This window comes from Sciurus vulgaris (assembly GCF_902686455.1).
Source record: "Sciurus vulgaris genome assembly, chromosome: 2".
Taxonomy (NCBI): Eukaryota; Metazoa; Chordata; class Mammalia; order Rodentia; family Sciuridae; genus Sciurus; species Sciurus vulgaris.
Window position 1 is genome coordinate 124554930 of NC_136462.1, and position 16114 is coordinate 124571043.

At 49.9% G+C, this 16114-nt stretch overlaps 1 protein-coding gene across 2 annotated transcripts in view; it reads right to left on the reverse strand.

Annotated features, from left to right (window-relative positions):
* Positions 1-16114, reverse strand: part of RASGRF1 (Ras protein specific guanine nucleotide releasing factor 1) — a 109187-nt gene that overhangs the window by 88330 nt on the left and 4743 nt on the right. For both annotated transcript variants that reach the window (XM_079129371.1, XM_079129370.1), the window contains exon 2: positions 1640-1746. In XM_079129371.1, the coding sequence (XP_078985497.1) occupies positions 1640-1746 (107 nt within the window). The remainder of the gene's footprint in view (positions 1-1639; positions 1747-16114) is intronic.

Consider the following 16114-nt stretch of genomic DNA (forward strand, 5'->3'; position numbering starts at 1 on the left):
TCCCACTGTTCACAGAGGAAAGGTCAAACAACTCAACAGGATGTTAGAGATCACTTATGGTCTGATGTCTGCTGACTGTTCAACCTAATATGCTTTCTAACACCCAAATTTTGTCTCTTCAATAGTCTTGTAATTATCTTTCCTGTATCACTATTTTAAGTAAAAGACACTTTACTTAAAGGTTTAAATGCTTATATTTAAACCCATCAAGTCCACTCTTCAGTCTTCCACTCAGGTCAGATTTATCCTATGTCTGCCTTCCCCACAGATTCCTCATTTCCCTGCAGATGGAAGTCATGTTTCTTTCTCATAGTGTGTTATACTTAACAAAGCCTTGATACCCCAGAGATATTTGTGAGTATGTCTAATATCTTTCTGACAAGACTGTGGCATCTCAGAGTCATTTGTGTTGTATCCATCTCTGTTGACCCAGCACCACACACAGGGCCTATCTTTATTGGGTCATGTGTTAGTACCTGATCTCCAAAGGCTGGACTCTGCTGGAGGACAGAAATAGAGATGGCCTAATTTCAGGGCTGAGGTCATTGTTATGGTCATAATAAGGGTTTTTGGCTAACTAGCCTGATTCAAGACTCAAAGAAGGGTCCTGGGATTCAACCATCCATCCATATGTCCATCCATCCATCTATTATCCACATACACTTTCAATACTCCTCCACTGATCATCTATCTATCCTCCATTCACCTATCCTTCATCTTCCACAATAAACTCAACATTCAACCTTGCATCCACTCTCCATCCATACATGTATCTTTGCATTCTTCCAACCCATGTTTTCTAAGAACCATTTCTATGCTTTTATCAGTCCCCAGAAATGCAAAGAATTACACCTGGTCCCTGCCTTTGGTAACCTGCATTTTATAGGAAGACATCCATATCTAAATTGAGTCAGAAAGATCTACTGCCCAGAGGGAGAACTTGGGTGCTGCTCTTTTCCAAGCTCAGCTATGATAGGGATTGTTATTTCTGGAGCTACAAATCCATCATTTCCCTAGGACCCAAAAAAGACTCAGTCCAGCTTGGAGCCCCCACATTTACTGATATTGTCATTTGCCTGTTCTTTCCCCCAGCCCCGAGCCCAGTGAACCTCCCTCCAGAGAGGGACAGGGTACTGCCGAGAATGGGTGGAGAAGCAGGTCTAGGAAGGCTGACTGTCAAAGTTCAGAAAGGTGTAGAGAATTTCAGTATCTAGATGAGGAAACCAAGGTCTAGGGAGAAAGTAGGATAGTTCATGATCACACAGCAAATTAGTGGTTGCATCTGGGTTAGAACCCAGATGCTTGATTCTTTGGAAGCCAGAAAACCCTACAACCAAACCAAATCATACTTGGTTCCCCTAACATTAAAACAGGAATTAGTTTGGTTAGAGCAGGTTGAGAAGCCATGATGCCATTTCTGATGGGCTCTCGTTCTCTGTGGTCTGGAGGTGCAGGCCCTGAGGGTGGCCCATGCCAAGAGATGCTTCTTAAAGCAGGCAGTTTCTTCTTCTCTCCTCCTTTTCCACACCCTCCTCTGCCTGGGCGTGGGTTTGCAGAAGAACAGGGTGCTTGGTTTGGTCTCTTCTGCCTGGACTGTTGGGTGGGGGGCTTCCTGCCCTGGGGGTGGGGCAAGACATACCTGGCATGAGCGATGGCTGCCACCCACTCATCGCAATCCTTCGCATCCTCAGTCCTCAATTCCAAGGCTTTCTGATTCTCATGGGTGAAGTTCACTGTGAAGTAATGCTGTGCCAAGAAAAGAGCCCAGTTACCAGGGTGTCCACAAACCAGCGACGTCTCCTGCTGTCAATCTAGCTGTTTTGCCAAGCGTTCACTGCTGCATAAGCCAGGCACAGATGCATTATCTGTGGCTGTTGGAATGTTATTCTATTTAGTGGTTTCATACTCTTATTAAAAAGCCTTTTATATGATGTAACAAAACCTATGCTTAGGATGTAACAAGGAAGCAAAACCCACAGAACCCTATTTGCTAACAAATTACAAAAAAGCATTTTAAACCATCAGGCATGCTGGAGGGAAGTCAGGGAAAACACCAAGGGAACATTCCCTTTGGGAATTGGGTACCAATTCAATGCAGCTTGCATTTAATTCACTCTGTGAAAACTGACTAAGCACTCCTCTGAATCCTGGGGTTAGAGTAGTGAATCAACAGACACGGCCCCTATGAAAATTCACTGAAAGTCACCTCTGTTGGGTGCAGATGGACTGACTTAGAGCTGAGTCAACCGTGGGGCCTGCCTGCCCACCCATTAAGGTCGCAGGGAAGCGGAGGAGCCAGACAATAGACATGCATCTACAATATTGTTATGTGAGTTAAAGACCCACAAAGCTCTTTGAACAATGCCTGGCACTTAGTAAGCACTATCCAAGTGTTTGCTATAATTAATGCAGTGTGATCACTACTGTACTGGAGATAAGAAGAGCCACGGGGTGCAGAGAACGCCACCCACTGACTTAGCCCAGAGAAATAGGAGAGGCCTTCCCAGAGGATGGGTCATGGGTCCTGGTTCTATTTCAGTTGGCTGGAGGATTGAGGGTGTGGCATGGGTACCTGGAGCCCATGGCATGCTGGGACTAGGGGAGTGGGAGGGGTCCACTTTGCAGGCAATACAGAAGGGATGGCTGAGGGGTGCCTGGGGTGCGGAGTACTAGGAGTGCACGTGGGAAGAGAGCAGTAAGGAAGACTCCCAAGTTTTTGCTTTGGGCAACTGAAGGGTGGGGTGCCATGAACTGGGGTCCATTGGCAGGATGACAAGCAAGTTTTAGGGTGTAGAGATGGGGAAGGGGAGTGGATATGCAGACTGTGAGGGTCACACCCTAAGAGGCAGCCTCAGGGTGGAGAGGATGGCTGGGAGAGGGGTCAGTCCGAGAGCGGGCAGAGGAGCCAGTGCTGAGGCACCCTGCGGCTGTCTCCTGGGTCTGGCCTTGGTGGTGCTGGGAGTAAGGAGAAGTGGGGGAGGGGTTGCCAAGAAGAGTCCACCAAGTGCCACTTGGTGGGTGCACCAAGGGCCAGGAACAGTGTCCAGGGGGCAGGGAGCAGCAGCTCAGGAGGTGGTGTGCCAACTAATTTTAGCTTCTGCTGACATTTACTGTATTTTTGTTCATTGTCATCCTAGGTGGCAGCTATTGTGTGAGTGTGTGTGTGTGTGTGTGTGAGTGTGTAGGGGGGAGATGGGGAGAGAGACTTGTTGCAGAGTCAGTGTCTCTCCTTGTTTCCTAGGAAACAGATAACTGGGGCTGTAGAATGAAATGTCAGCTACAGCCTCAAATAACTGAATTTGAAGGTTCTACTGGGCACCCGGCCCCCTGTGAGAAGGAAGCAGGTTAAAAACAGAGCTGCAGGTGGCTACCTAGCACCTTCCTCATCTCTGGAGGGATGAGGAACAGCCCAATGCTCACCTTCAATGATCTTGTTTTTTCCCATATGCAACAAGTGGTATGGGTATTATCTGTCTGGCAGTGATAAACCTGAAACTCAGAGAAGTTGAACTAGTTGTTGAAGGACACACAGTTGGAACACAAAGGAGGCAGGCTGATAAGCCTTTCTGGACATCCACTCATACCCTGGGCTTGGTTCTAGGGTGCAAAGATGAAGAAAGCAGTGTCTCTACTTCAGGGAGCATGTAGGAGGTGACTCAGGATCCTATCTCAGACCAGATGGTGTGTTCAGGGTGGTATGGCCTTAGGTGGGGTCCTCACTCAGAAACAAGGCATGCTCAGCTCCACACAGCCACAGCAGGGTTGCTAGGCCCCTTTAGAGCCCCCAGGGGACATCCCAGGGCTCTATGGGCCCATTGTGGCTCAGAATAGGAGTGGCCCCTTCCCCACTGGACTGCCCTGGGCTTGGTCGAGCACCCCACCCACCTCCTAGAAGCTTCTTCCTAACCAGTTCTGCTTCAAGGAGAAGCAAATGGCTCCGCCGCACCATTGAGGAACCCTCCTTCTGAAACGTCAACCCCTTGGAAAACTAACCATGGAGAAGCAAGCCAGGAAGACCCCCAGGTCTGAACCCACCATCAGAGCCCTCTGGCTTCTGACAGGGGATGGCACTCAGCCTTGGGCCCTCAGGCCAGCACTGGGCTCCTGGAGGCTGCAGAAGGCTGTTGCAGGGCCTCACAGACATCTTCCCCTTAGCCTCCCCGTTGTCCTCACAGCTAGATGTTTGTCCACCCATCTGCCTATCTGACTTCTGTGTGACCTTGCTCCATCGCTGTAACCACTGATCTAGGTAGGCCACAGTCCTAGCCAGTGTCCCGCAAATGCTGTCCTCCTTGGAGATAGTACCAAGACCCAAAGTGACTGACAGGCTGAAGTTCAGAGCCCCAGTGAACACACGGGCCAGAGATTCAGACATCGGGGGAAGGGTTTTTCTGGATCTCAGGCTGGCCTGGTTCGGGCTGGTGGGGGCTGTCTGTGGACACCCCCTTTCCCCTCACTCAAGGACTGCCTTCTCCCTGAGAAGTTGCTCCTGCCTTGGGAACCTCACTGTGTGGCTGACCATGACCTTGGACTTCTTAAGGCCATGGCCTGGGTCTGCTTCATCTGGGGTCTCCAGAACCCTACATTGTGCTTGGTCCCCAGTGAATGCTAAGAAATGGTTGAAGAATGAGGGAAAGAACAGACACATGAAAATTTCACCCTACTCGAGGGTTCTGACATCTCACTCAGGTGCCAAGGAAGTTGTGGTCCTTCTGCTACCACCCTCACTAAGGTAACAATGACACTAAAAACAACCTTTCTGAGCATCTGCCACGTGCCAACCAGGCTGCTGGTGTGGCTGCCTCTCTATGGGACAAAGGGCCCTGTAGGGAGGGCAGGACCTTGAGTTTGTTGCCTTTAATTAGTGGGGATCTGGGATCATTTTTTCAGTACCAATGAATCACCTCAAGTAACCCAGAGCCGGGGGGGGGGGGGGGCACCGTGGGTGACAGAATTTTCTCTGTGTGGACCTATTTCCTGCACAGAACAGAAGAATTGGGCAAACTTCTCCAGGGGAAGCAAATTCTGTTAGTTACAGTGAGAGAAAGGGGACATTTTTGTGATGGTGTGAGAACGGCAAAGGTTATGGATATCTTGGGGTTTTAAAGGTAAGGGAAGAGGTAGAACTGGGGGGAAACGGGACAGAGGAGGGACTTTCTATTGCCTCTTACTGGACCCTCAAGGCCCCTGGTCCTCACTCCCTCCCCTCTTCCTGCTAACATTTATGGTGAAGATCTTGAGCTGTCACCAATGTTACAAGACTTTTACAGTAAAAATCCACATATATGACCACCTAGAGTCCTCCAATTACTCCAGACGGAAGACTCCCCAGCAGGGGTTGGCACAGACACCCTGAAGGCTGTGGTAGCCACCTCCCCACATCACAGGACGCTGCGCCTGGTCCCTGGCTGGAGCAATGCCCCAGCCACCTGTTTCCTAGCTCAAGTTTGGTTCTGTTTAACTGTTTCTGATCTTCCACAGGCGTGAGGCTGGGTCTGCGACAGCTTCAGATAGACTGTTGATTTTTTGGAACTTTAGAACGGAGACCTCCCAGAAGGCTTGTGGTTGGAACGATCCAGTTTCATAACCCAGTTTGGGCCAAGGATACCACACCCCACCTAGCCTCGACCCCGGGAGCTGCCCTGGCTGCTCTACTTCAGTCCTGATTTCTATGTGGTGCTGGAAAAAAAGGGGGGAGTCTGTATTTGGAGGAATTTTATTTCCTATTGAAATAAAGAGGTGGGCTTAGTCATTGGGGGAGGAGGGAAGAGGGGGAGGTTCATCTTTCTGTTTTAGTTGACAGCAAATGAAAGGCATCAGCACTGTGTTATTTGAGAACTATTGTTGGTGCCACTTGTTAGCTGGGTGACTGTGGGCACATAGCTTGACGGCTTTCAGTTTCTTCATCCAAAATGAGCAAAGAAGAGCCCCTTCCTCTCATGACAGCTACAGCTGTGAGGGCTGACTGAGAAAATGCCAGAGCCTAGCAGCTAGCGAGCACCCCTGCATGTTCACTATACTTCCTATTTTATTAATATATGGATTATATTCTTCTTGGCAACCTTGGATGAACAGGAGAGAGGAGCCTAATTCAAACCACAGGTGACTTCTTGGCTGGTATATTCTGCTGTGGGCTTAGGGTAAAAATCTGCAAGGCCTTAAATCATTCTAGATGTTTTGGGCAAAGCTTGGGGCAATAAAAAAAAAAAAAACAAAACAAAAAACAAACAACAACAACAAAAAAAAAAAAACAGTTGCAAAGTTGTGGAGGGTCTGAAATGCCCATCTCATGAGTTCCTGGTGGCTGCCCAGGAGCATGTGGAAGTCAGGGCGTGCCCTCCTCAGGGTGCTCAGAACCCCTCTCATCCTCTCCAGGAGGGCTCATGCCGGGTCCTGCCAGCATGATGTTGGTGCTGACACACTTGAGATGGACTCGCTGTCTTCCATGGTGACTTTGGGGCCCCAGGGCAAGGCTGTCTCCCCTCTACAGGGAGCGAGGCTGTCTCTGGCTTGGATGAGCTAACATTCCAGATAGAACCCACCTCGTGTTCTTTGAGTCTGGAAAGGTATCATGTCCATCCCTCTGCTATTTCCATGGCTCTCTGTCTCTGTCTTTTTTTGTGTCTTGGTTCCAGTCCATTTCCTCTCCACCTGCACCTCAGGTATCTCCTCCCCACTCTAAGTCAGTCTGGGCTGCATCTGCTTCCCCTCCCATCTCAGGATAAGCCTGGGTTTCTGAAGTCCCTGGTGCTAATATCAAAGAAACTTCCATCTCCGAGTCCCAGCTTCCTCACTGCCCAATACGCAGGACTGTAACACCTGTCTTGACCAACTCTACACAAGTGGTGTTAGTAGTGAGAATTAAACTTTTCACATCTTTTTCTGAGTGACTGATCATTCACTAAGTTGACCATGATGTATTCAGCCTCCAGGAAAAGCCAGTTTGCCTTCTGGCTTGAATGACAACATGCACACCATAGGGCGAGTACTTCCAGGAGGGCACAGGTGCTCCTCCTGACCAGCCCTTAGCTTATGTCCCTCAGCATGGCTTAGGCAGGCTGCCATGGGATCCTGCAGCCCTGTCCATTCCCATCAAGGTCATCCTCAACCTCAACTTTCTAAGTGTCTTTGCTTCTGCAGTGGAGTGTCTGCATTGTCTGCACATCAGTGATAGCTGAGAACTTAAAGAAACACTGATGCTTGAGGGCCTCCTCAGACCCATGAAAGCAGAGTGGGCAGCAGGACGCTGACATTTCTCCAAACCCCCAGCTGGTTCTGATGTCACCTGGTGCCCAGAGCCCCTGAGGGAGGAGCATTGTTTGGCACCAGAAACACAGGTACTTCTCCTCCTGCCCCTGTCACCCTCTCAGAGACCCACAAACCGAGATACCTGGAGACTGGATGGACTGGCTACCTGGAGCTGTGAAAACATGTCCAGGGGTCACCCAGCCAGGGGCTCCTGGATTCGGGAGCAGTGACATGGAGAGATCAGCCCCGGTAGCTGTGAGTGCTGAACTCCAAGTGTGAGGCAGACAAGAAGGAAGCAGAGGGTCTCAGAGAACATGCAGAGGGGAGACAATGCCACTGGAGAGATGGGTCTCAGGTGGGGCAGGAGGGTTCTTTGTCTGTTTGGGTTCCATTAATTACTGTGGTCAGTATTTTGCTTAGGTCGCTTTGAGTGGGCTCATGTTCCTTTCAAAGAAATGATTTCTGACTAAGAAATACCTCTGACGCCTGGCACCAGGCCTTGGCCTGCACATAGCAGCCCTTATTTGACGAATGGGTTGCCAAATGCGTGAGCCCAGATTATTAATTGGCTCATTAATAGTTAATAGCATAACCACAAAGTAGATGGCATGAATTTGTTCCTCAGGCATGGGCAGTGGACTAAGCTGGAATGGGGGCAGGGGTGAGCTTTTCTTCCTTTCTTTGTATTTATTTATTTATTGTGGACTGAGGATTGAACCCAGGGGCACTCTACCACTGAGATTTTTATTTTTGTTTTTAATCTTGAGACAGGGTCTCACTAAATGGCTGAGGCTGGCTTTGAACATGCAATCCTCCTGTCTCAACCTCTGGAGTGGCTGGGATTACAGGCGTGGGCCCTGCTCCCGGCGCCATCTGTTCTGTAAACCCTCTGAACTCTGTGTCTTCCCCCAGCCTCGCTGCCACACATTGTCTCCTGCCTGGACCAGTAAACAGTCCATCCAGTCTGCCTGCTCTTTCTGTTGCTGTCTCCTATTCCTCCTGCCTTTGGGAATTCAGACCCACAGTTTGGGGCTCTGCTCATTGCATTCTCCAGGAGGAGGGGTAGGCGGGGCCTGGCTGAGGATGGATGCCATGGCTTTGGGGCAAACACACCCTTTACTAGGTCCCACTCCATTGCCCTGGTCAGGTAGGGCCAGCCTCTCCCCGACCAGGTCCTGGCTTCTTCCTTCCTAGTTAACTTTGGGCTGAGGCCCCAGCTGGTCTGGCTTCAGCCAGTCTGCTCTGCCAGATGCTGCTTGATGTCCCAGTGCAGACAGCAGCTGTGTGACAGGGAACCTGGTGTTGTGTGTGTGTGTGTGTCTTGGCCTGGAGTTCACCCTCATTTTCCTTCCTTCAGAAGGGGCATCTATCCAGGAACCCCGCCATGGACTCCAGTTCCCTCTCCACCTCCCAGGAGAGTCACCAGTCCCCTGGCCTTGCAGGCTGTCCTGGGAGCATCTTCTGGCCACTCCTGCAGCCTCTGCAATGCAGTGCAGGCTCATCGGTGCTCACTTGCCCTGTATGGCTGCACCCACCTGCCACTTGGAACACCACGGGGATCTACCTGGGGGGTAGGGTTTCCTGAAGGGCATACTTGATGGCAGTGTCAGTTTTCTGGGTTCCATGGTGCTCCCACACCAATCCATGAAGGACCACCCGCCCTGCCACTCACCCCTGTCTCACCTGATGTGTCCTCAGGTGGGGTCAGGAGCCCATCTCAGGACCTTCTTCCCAGCTCCCAGTGGACTTCTTTCTGTCTAACCTCTGCCCCTAAGTTCTCAAGTCTGAGTCTTCCAGGGCCTTGCTTGCTGCACCAAGACCCCTGCTTTGTCCCCAAGCTGAGTGCCTGCCCTGGGACCCTGCCAGATCCTTGGTCTCTTATGGGGTCTGAACCATGAGGATGGAGGCCTGCTACTAGGGAGTGGCCTCCCACATGCCATCCTGTGTGCTCCACTACCCTCCCTGCCTGGTCCACTGGGAGTGGAGAGGACCTGGGATGTAACTGCAATGTCAGAGCTTAAAAGCCCTGTGACTGCCTCTCCCTTCAAGCAGCCTCCAAGCAGGCCCTGTTGGAGCCAAGGTCTGTGCACCCAATGGTCTGCTTTAGTGTATAGTATACGACTTCGTGCCCTGAACCCATGGCCACCGATGGAGTGGGTCCTGGTGGCTATCATACTTGGCTGGTCCTGCACAAACATCTTTCAATGTATCACTGTACCCCAGGCAGGTTGCCCTTCACCTTCCTACCAAACACCTTTCCATATATTTGCTGAATGAAGCTGAATGTGTCTGCCCTTCAGTTTCTGCCAACAACCTGGTTAGGAATGACCTATGCAAAAAAGTGTTTATTAATCACAGCTAAGTTTACAACATCAAAAGACTTTAAATTATCCAAATATCCCTCAAGAGGAGATTTCTAAAAATCTGTAGCACAGCCACACAATGGAATACTATTGCAACTGCAAAAAGGAATGAGGACGATCATGTTATTCTCATAATAATCTCCACCATACAATAAGAAAAACAAGGTGTAGAATAGTGTTTTCTGTATATCACAATTTGTATAACAATTATGTACACATGCATATATATGGGCATATATTTGCATATATATGCTCTCCGGGAGAATGCACAAGAAACAGGTAATGATGACTACCTGATGAGGGTAGGTGGGAAGGAGCATTGTCACTGTATCCTTTCTCAGATCATTTGAATATTGAGTCATGGGAATGTACCTTGAATTCTAAAATTTAAAATAAATAGAGGCACTGGCTATTTGAGTGAATGATGGACCCGGAGCATCTTCTGGCGACTCTCACAGCTTCTCACACTCCTGTCCATTCCCCAGCCTTCAAGCTGCACCCTGCACCATCTGGTCACCAGGACACTCTTCATTCAGACCCCATCAATCTAGCCGCCTGTGTTTTACTAGTCTTCACTGAGTATGCTCAGCATGCCCTGAGATCCAGCAGGAACAGTGGACGGGGGCGGGCCCCTGCATTTGCAGGAGCTCTGTCCTCAAGGTCATTTCCCTGCGGGTCCTTCTCATGCAAGCCCCTAGGATATAAGTACTCTTGCTCACTTCACCCATGAGGCAGTGAGAGTCTAACTAGTCTGTTTTCCTCTTTGCCCTGGCCACCGGGAAGCTCTCAGATGTAATAACTCACCTGTCCTCACCTATGTCCTTACAATACTTAACTCTCCTCCTGAAACTCTAACCACTCTCCCTCTGCCAGTTCCCACTGCCTGTGGCTCTGACCAGAGGTGAAGGGAGCCCAGGTGTCAACCGGTGTAGCTGAGGGCAGGGAAGGCCTATTCAGGGAGGAAAGGGGATGGAAAGGCAGTAGTGGGTTCAAGCAAAAGGGCACTGGGCAGGCTGAGGAACTGAGGTGACCAGCTTCTTCCAAACGATTTCACTACCTTAGTCTGCATAAGAGCCCAGGAAGGTATTTAGACAAAGTTGGTTATATTTCTCTGTGTAGTCTGACAGGCAAAGTTAGTCTAGGCTGGGCTTCTCTGCATTTCTAGATGGATTTTTGGAATACCAGCTAAGGTTGCTTAAAAATTCATCCATTCAGTCTTTTAAAGCCAGTTTTGAAAGGCTTTGATTTTTAAGATCTCAATTGGATTTTCCAATTTGAAGAAAATCAAAGTTCAACTAGGAGGTATCTTTTGGAAAATAATTATCTCATTTTCCAAAGGAAAGAAACTGCATTAGCCCTGCGGGATTAATAAGATCTAGTCTTTAAGTAAAAATTGCTTAATATAACAATCAGCCTGAAAGTCCACTGACCAATCAACTTAGAACAGGGAGGTCTGGTTCAAGTTCTGAGTCTGACATTTAGCAGCCAGAACACTAAACAGACCCTCCGCAGCTATAGGTGGGGAGAGGGGACTCCACTGATCTGAGTTTCCTCTGCCCAGTGAAGATTATGTCTTTCCTGAGTGGAACTGCACTAACTGCACGGTTTCTCTGCTGGTTGACGGAAAGGCTAACTAGATGGACTTTGCAACCTCAAACTGTGCATGGCCGGCTAAGAAGCTGTGAAGGCAACGTCTTCCCACAGGATGGGCTCTTGACACTCCCCACCATTGCCCAAACCCAGGCTGTGGGTGGCCCCAGAGCACCTGGGGCACAGCCTCCAGGCCCCCGGGCTCTAGATGGTTTTAGTGGCTCAGCACAGTGCCAAAGCCGAGGATTGAAAGGTGCATTCACAAGACTTGGGATGAGAATGACAGGGGGGCCTCTGTCACTGCTTGGTTCTGCAGCCTCTGCTTGACGGCCTCCTGCTCCTGGTGGATTTTTCTCCCGTTCCCTCTCACCTCTCACTGCTAGGGACCTTCCTAACAGAGATGGGAGCAGTGCCCCCTCTGCTCAAAGCCCTGGCGACTCCCCACACAGAATGCAGAATGGCACACAGGCTTTGGGGGTGGTTGTGGCCTCCTTCCTACCTGTAGGGCATGTCCCTTTCTTCATGGAGCCTTCTTGATCTCTCCAGCCTGGGGAAGTGCCCTGACTGGATTCCCATAGTCTCCCCTGCCCCCACCCCTGTGCTTTCCTTTGCTCCAGCTGCGATTGCACTGCCCTGCCCTTATCTGTCTCCCACCTGCCCCTTACTGGATGGTGAGCTCCTCCAGGGAGCCCTTGCCCCCGTCCTCCCAGCGCCTGGCTCCTGGGAGGTACTAGTCGATCTCCGTTGAGCAAACACTACCAATGGAGTGTTAATCTCAGGAAGACAACCCAACCTTAAAACCCGCTTCCTTGTTAATTCCGGGGAAGCCCAGTGGCCAAAATGCTTCTGTGGCACTTGGTCAAGGATGACAGAGTCCCTGAGCTTAATGAAAGGAAAGCAGGCCTGGCAAGGATCCTGTCCCTTGAAGCGTGAGCACAGTTAACTCTGCACATTCTCTGCCTCCTCAGTAACCATCACGAGGGCTCCTTCGCCTTTCTCTCCAGCTGCTGTGTGCGTGATGATCAGCTTTGTGCTTTAGGAAAAGTGTTCTGATTGCAGAGAGGACAGTGAATTGGGAGGACATAGCAGGAGATGGCAGATGCTAAGTGTGCTCTTGGGATTCCTGGTGCTCTACTCTTCAAGCACATGGTAGGTCGGCTGTCCTTGGATATAAGCCTTGTCCAGTGAACTGTGCTCACAGTAAATCCCTTCTGGTAGAAGCTTTAAAAGCGAAAGAGAGATCTGCCACATTCCCTCCCTGCAGCTGAGGTGATTGTGGGGGCTGGTGTTGGGAGGTAACCTCCACCAACCTGGGCCCCTGAGCAGTCACCATACGCATACTCCTCCTGCCAACCTGCACTGGAGATAAATCATGAGCAAGAAACATCTTAGTTGTGTTCATGGAGATCTGGGGCTGGTTGTTAATGTAGTGTAACCCAGCTTGCCCTGACCAGTACACCACAGAGGAGGCTACTGTGCAAGAGCAGATGACAGATGGTGGCATCCTAAACTAGGGTGCAGGAAGAGAGGGACAAGAGTGGATGGATCAGACAGCTATTTGGTAGGTAAAAGGATAGGGTTGGTGGCTGCTAGGAATGTCGAAATCCCCTGCAGCAATCATCTTTCCTGGTTTTAGAGGCATAGCTTGCTCTGACTTTTTCAGGAACTCACAGGTTCTCTGAGCTAAGATTTCCATCCTATCTTTATATTCAGGGTCAGGACTTGGTGTTGACTTGCTTCATACCTGCCAAAGACCCAGGCAACCTGGGCCATTGCTTTTTTGAGGAAAAGTCTTGCCATCATAAAGGCAAAAGCTGAAGCTCTAACTGCAACAATGTGCTGCTTCTCACACAGAACCCAGTTTAACACAGAGATGGGGAAACTGAGACTCAGAGAACTTGAAGACCTTCCTAAAACCAGAGGTGACAGAGCCAGGATCCACAAGTGGGGGACCGGAAACCCACAGCTAGAACTCCCTCATGCTGCTTCATCGTCAGAGGCAGAGGAATTCCTCAGTGAAGGGGCTGGGGTTGGAGATGGAGGCTGCGCATTCCTCTCTGAGTGGGGGATGGGGTGTGGGGGTGCCCGAGCCTCCCAGCTGCTCCCTGCACGACAGTCGCCCTCACGGAAGCACTTGGGCGTTGGCAGAGTTCTGGGCCCCTGTCAAGTCCACACGTCACCAGTGCTCCTGCATAAACATCAGGGGGCTGAGTTCTGTTCTTGGCTGCGTCTACGCGGGCACCAGCTCCAAGCTCCCACGGATTCCAGGGAAACCGGACTGTGGGGTGTGGATGGCTGCCTTGGAGTGTTTCCCCTTGATCATGGGATTCAGAGTTGCAAGATTTCCACCCAAGCAGAAACAAAAGCCGCCTTCACAAGTCCCAGGAGTGGATCTGACATATTTTCACTTGCTGTTGATTCTTTTTTTCTCCATCTATCCTGGCAGAGGATGGTAAGAGCTAGCTCCCCAGCAATCTTTACGCTGTCTTTGTGGTTGAAGAGCATAGATTCTAGGATTGGGCAGACTTGGGTGCGAACTTCTCCACATATTTCCTCTCTAACTTTGAACAAATTACCCAACATCTATCAATTTTGTCATTTTGCAAATGGGGTCACAGTGCTAACTTGATAGGGCTGTTGGAATAATTAAGGGAGCAGCTGTATGTCAAACATGCACTCTGGTGCCTGGCACATGGGAAGGGCTTAATAAATAGCACATATTGTTGTTATTCAGTATTTTTGGTCTTATGTTTTGAAGAATTCTACTATAAAATCAAATACATTTAAATCTGCATTCATAACATGTCAGAACTGAAGAGCATTTAGTAATAATTCTAATGAAGTTATTAATGCTTTTAAAAATCATTAATAAAAAATGAGTTCTTAGGTGGAAACCTAGTAAATAAACAGTTAAAAATGGGGCTTCTCTGATGGAAGCAGGAAACTCACGGGTCAGGGGAATTAGACAACCTGTCCACAGCAACAGGGAGGGAGAGAATTTCAAACCCTACTCTTGATGCCACTGTGGCAAAGCCTCTGTGCTCTCTGTCCTCCCCTGGGAAGTGGGAGCCACAGTACCTGCCTGCCAGGGTTGAGACACTGAAATCGAGTGTGGATGAGCCAGGAACCTTCCCAACACTGACTGCTCTTGGAGAAGAGGAAGCAGGGGCTCACGGACAAAAGTGGAAGGCAGGCAGGCCCCAAGGGACCAGGTGAGGCTCTGCCCAACTGACTCTGAACTGGGCCAGCTTGTGTGTCCCCTGCTGGGCACCTGGTGGCCACATGGCCTCATTCTCTGGCCTCTGGGCAACAGGGCAGCCACCTGCCAAGCCTCTGAACAAGCCCTTTCATTTGGTCCATCCCCCTCAGCACATATGCTACTTTCCTCATGGGGTTGTATTTGACTCTGTTAAATACCCTCATAACATCTGCCCTCAAGTTTCTCAAACTTGACCTTCTAAGATGGGACTCATCATCTCCCACTGCCCCAAGCCAGCTCCTCCCCTGACCTTTCCCTCTCTGCCACAGTGTGCCTGTCTGGTGGCCTAATGCAAAATGTGGACGTCAGGGTTCCCAACATCTGCTCTATCTCATCCAGTGGGACCAGAGGTCCTGCCAATTCTCCATCTGAGCATCTCCTGATGAAGTCTTTATCCTAGACCCCTGTTCCTTCTTCCTTTCAGGGTTTCCACACCTGTCACCTGGACTCAGTTACATTAGTCCCTGATGTGCTTCCTGCCTCAACTGCCTCATGCTTTCCTGATGCATAGCCTAATTCTACTGGGGAAAGGGCCATTTGAGTGCATGACATCATTGTGGATTGCTATGACATCATCATCACTGCTGTGAATGAAGAAGAGAGGGCTATACACGAACTCAATGCAGGAAGCTGGGGCTGTGCTGGGGCTGTACCAGCTCTGGGGTGGCAGGAGGAGATTTTCAGACCTGCAGAAGACCTGCAGAAGGAGAAGGGGCTGGCCATCTGAAGGACATGGAGGCAAGGTGAAGATCACTCCAGGCAGAGGGAAGAGTTTCTGCCAGAGAGGCAAGGAAGGGAAGGGAAGGGAAAGGAAGGGAGGGGAGGGAAGGCCTCAGGGAGTTGTGGATACAGGAGGTAGGGGAAGAAGCAGAGGACTGGCAGGGTTGGACCAGAGGGGTCAGCAGGCTGGATCTCAAGGGATTCTCCAGCTTGTGGTTGGCAGGAGGGAGGAATCTGAATGCACTCACCATAAAGAAATGATGAAAGTTTAAGGTGATGGATATGCTAATTACCCTGAGTTGATCACCACCCAATGTATACATGAATCAAAACATCACATTGTACCTCATAAATATGTACAAATATTATGTGTTATTATGTGTCAATCAAAAAATTTTTTAAAGGATAAGATGATAATAATAACAAAAGAACACTCTGGCTGCTTGCTGCCTGGAAAGGGAACTGGAACTGGGCAAGGTGGGATAAGAGGAAGCTCTTCAATAAATGGAGCAGGACAGCAGGTCGCCCTGAACTCCTAACCAAGGAGGGGCGGGGGACAGTCTCAGGCTCTTTGGGAGGAAGTGCTCCGTGCACTTGGAGCTTATTGTAGGTTGAGACTAGAAGGAGAGCATCCCACTCAATCATGGGTGCTTGGAGGATGAGGATGAAGTTCTCTTCTCTGTGCCTGGGGACCTAGCCCAGGCCTGGCACAGAGAGCCGAGCTGTGCACTGCATGAATTAATGACAGTGAGAGTTTAGCTTAGGCTGATTTCCTGAACTTCGCCCCACCGACACTAAGCAGGGGGCTGGTTAACAGGTCTGTCTTTGTCATTTAAGGCACAATCGGGAAGCCTCTTCAACCTCATTTCTCCTGGGGAATGGGGTAGGGAGATGAGTACCCTATACAATTAATCCTGGGCCCCATACCTGCTGG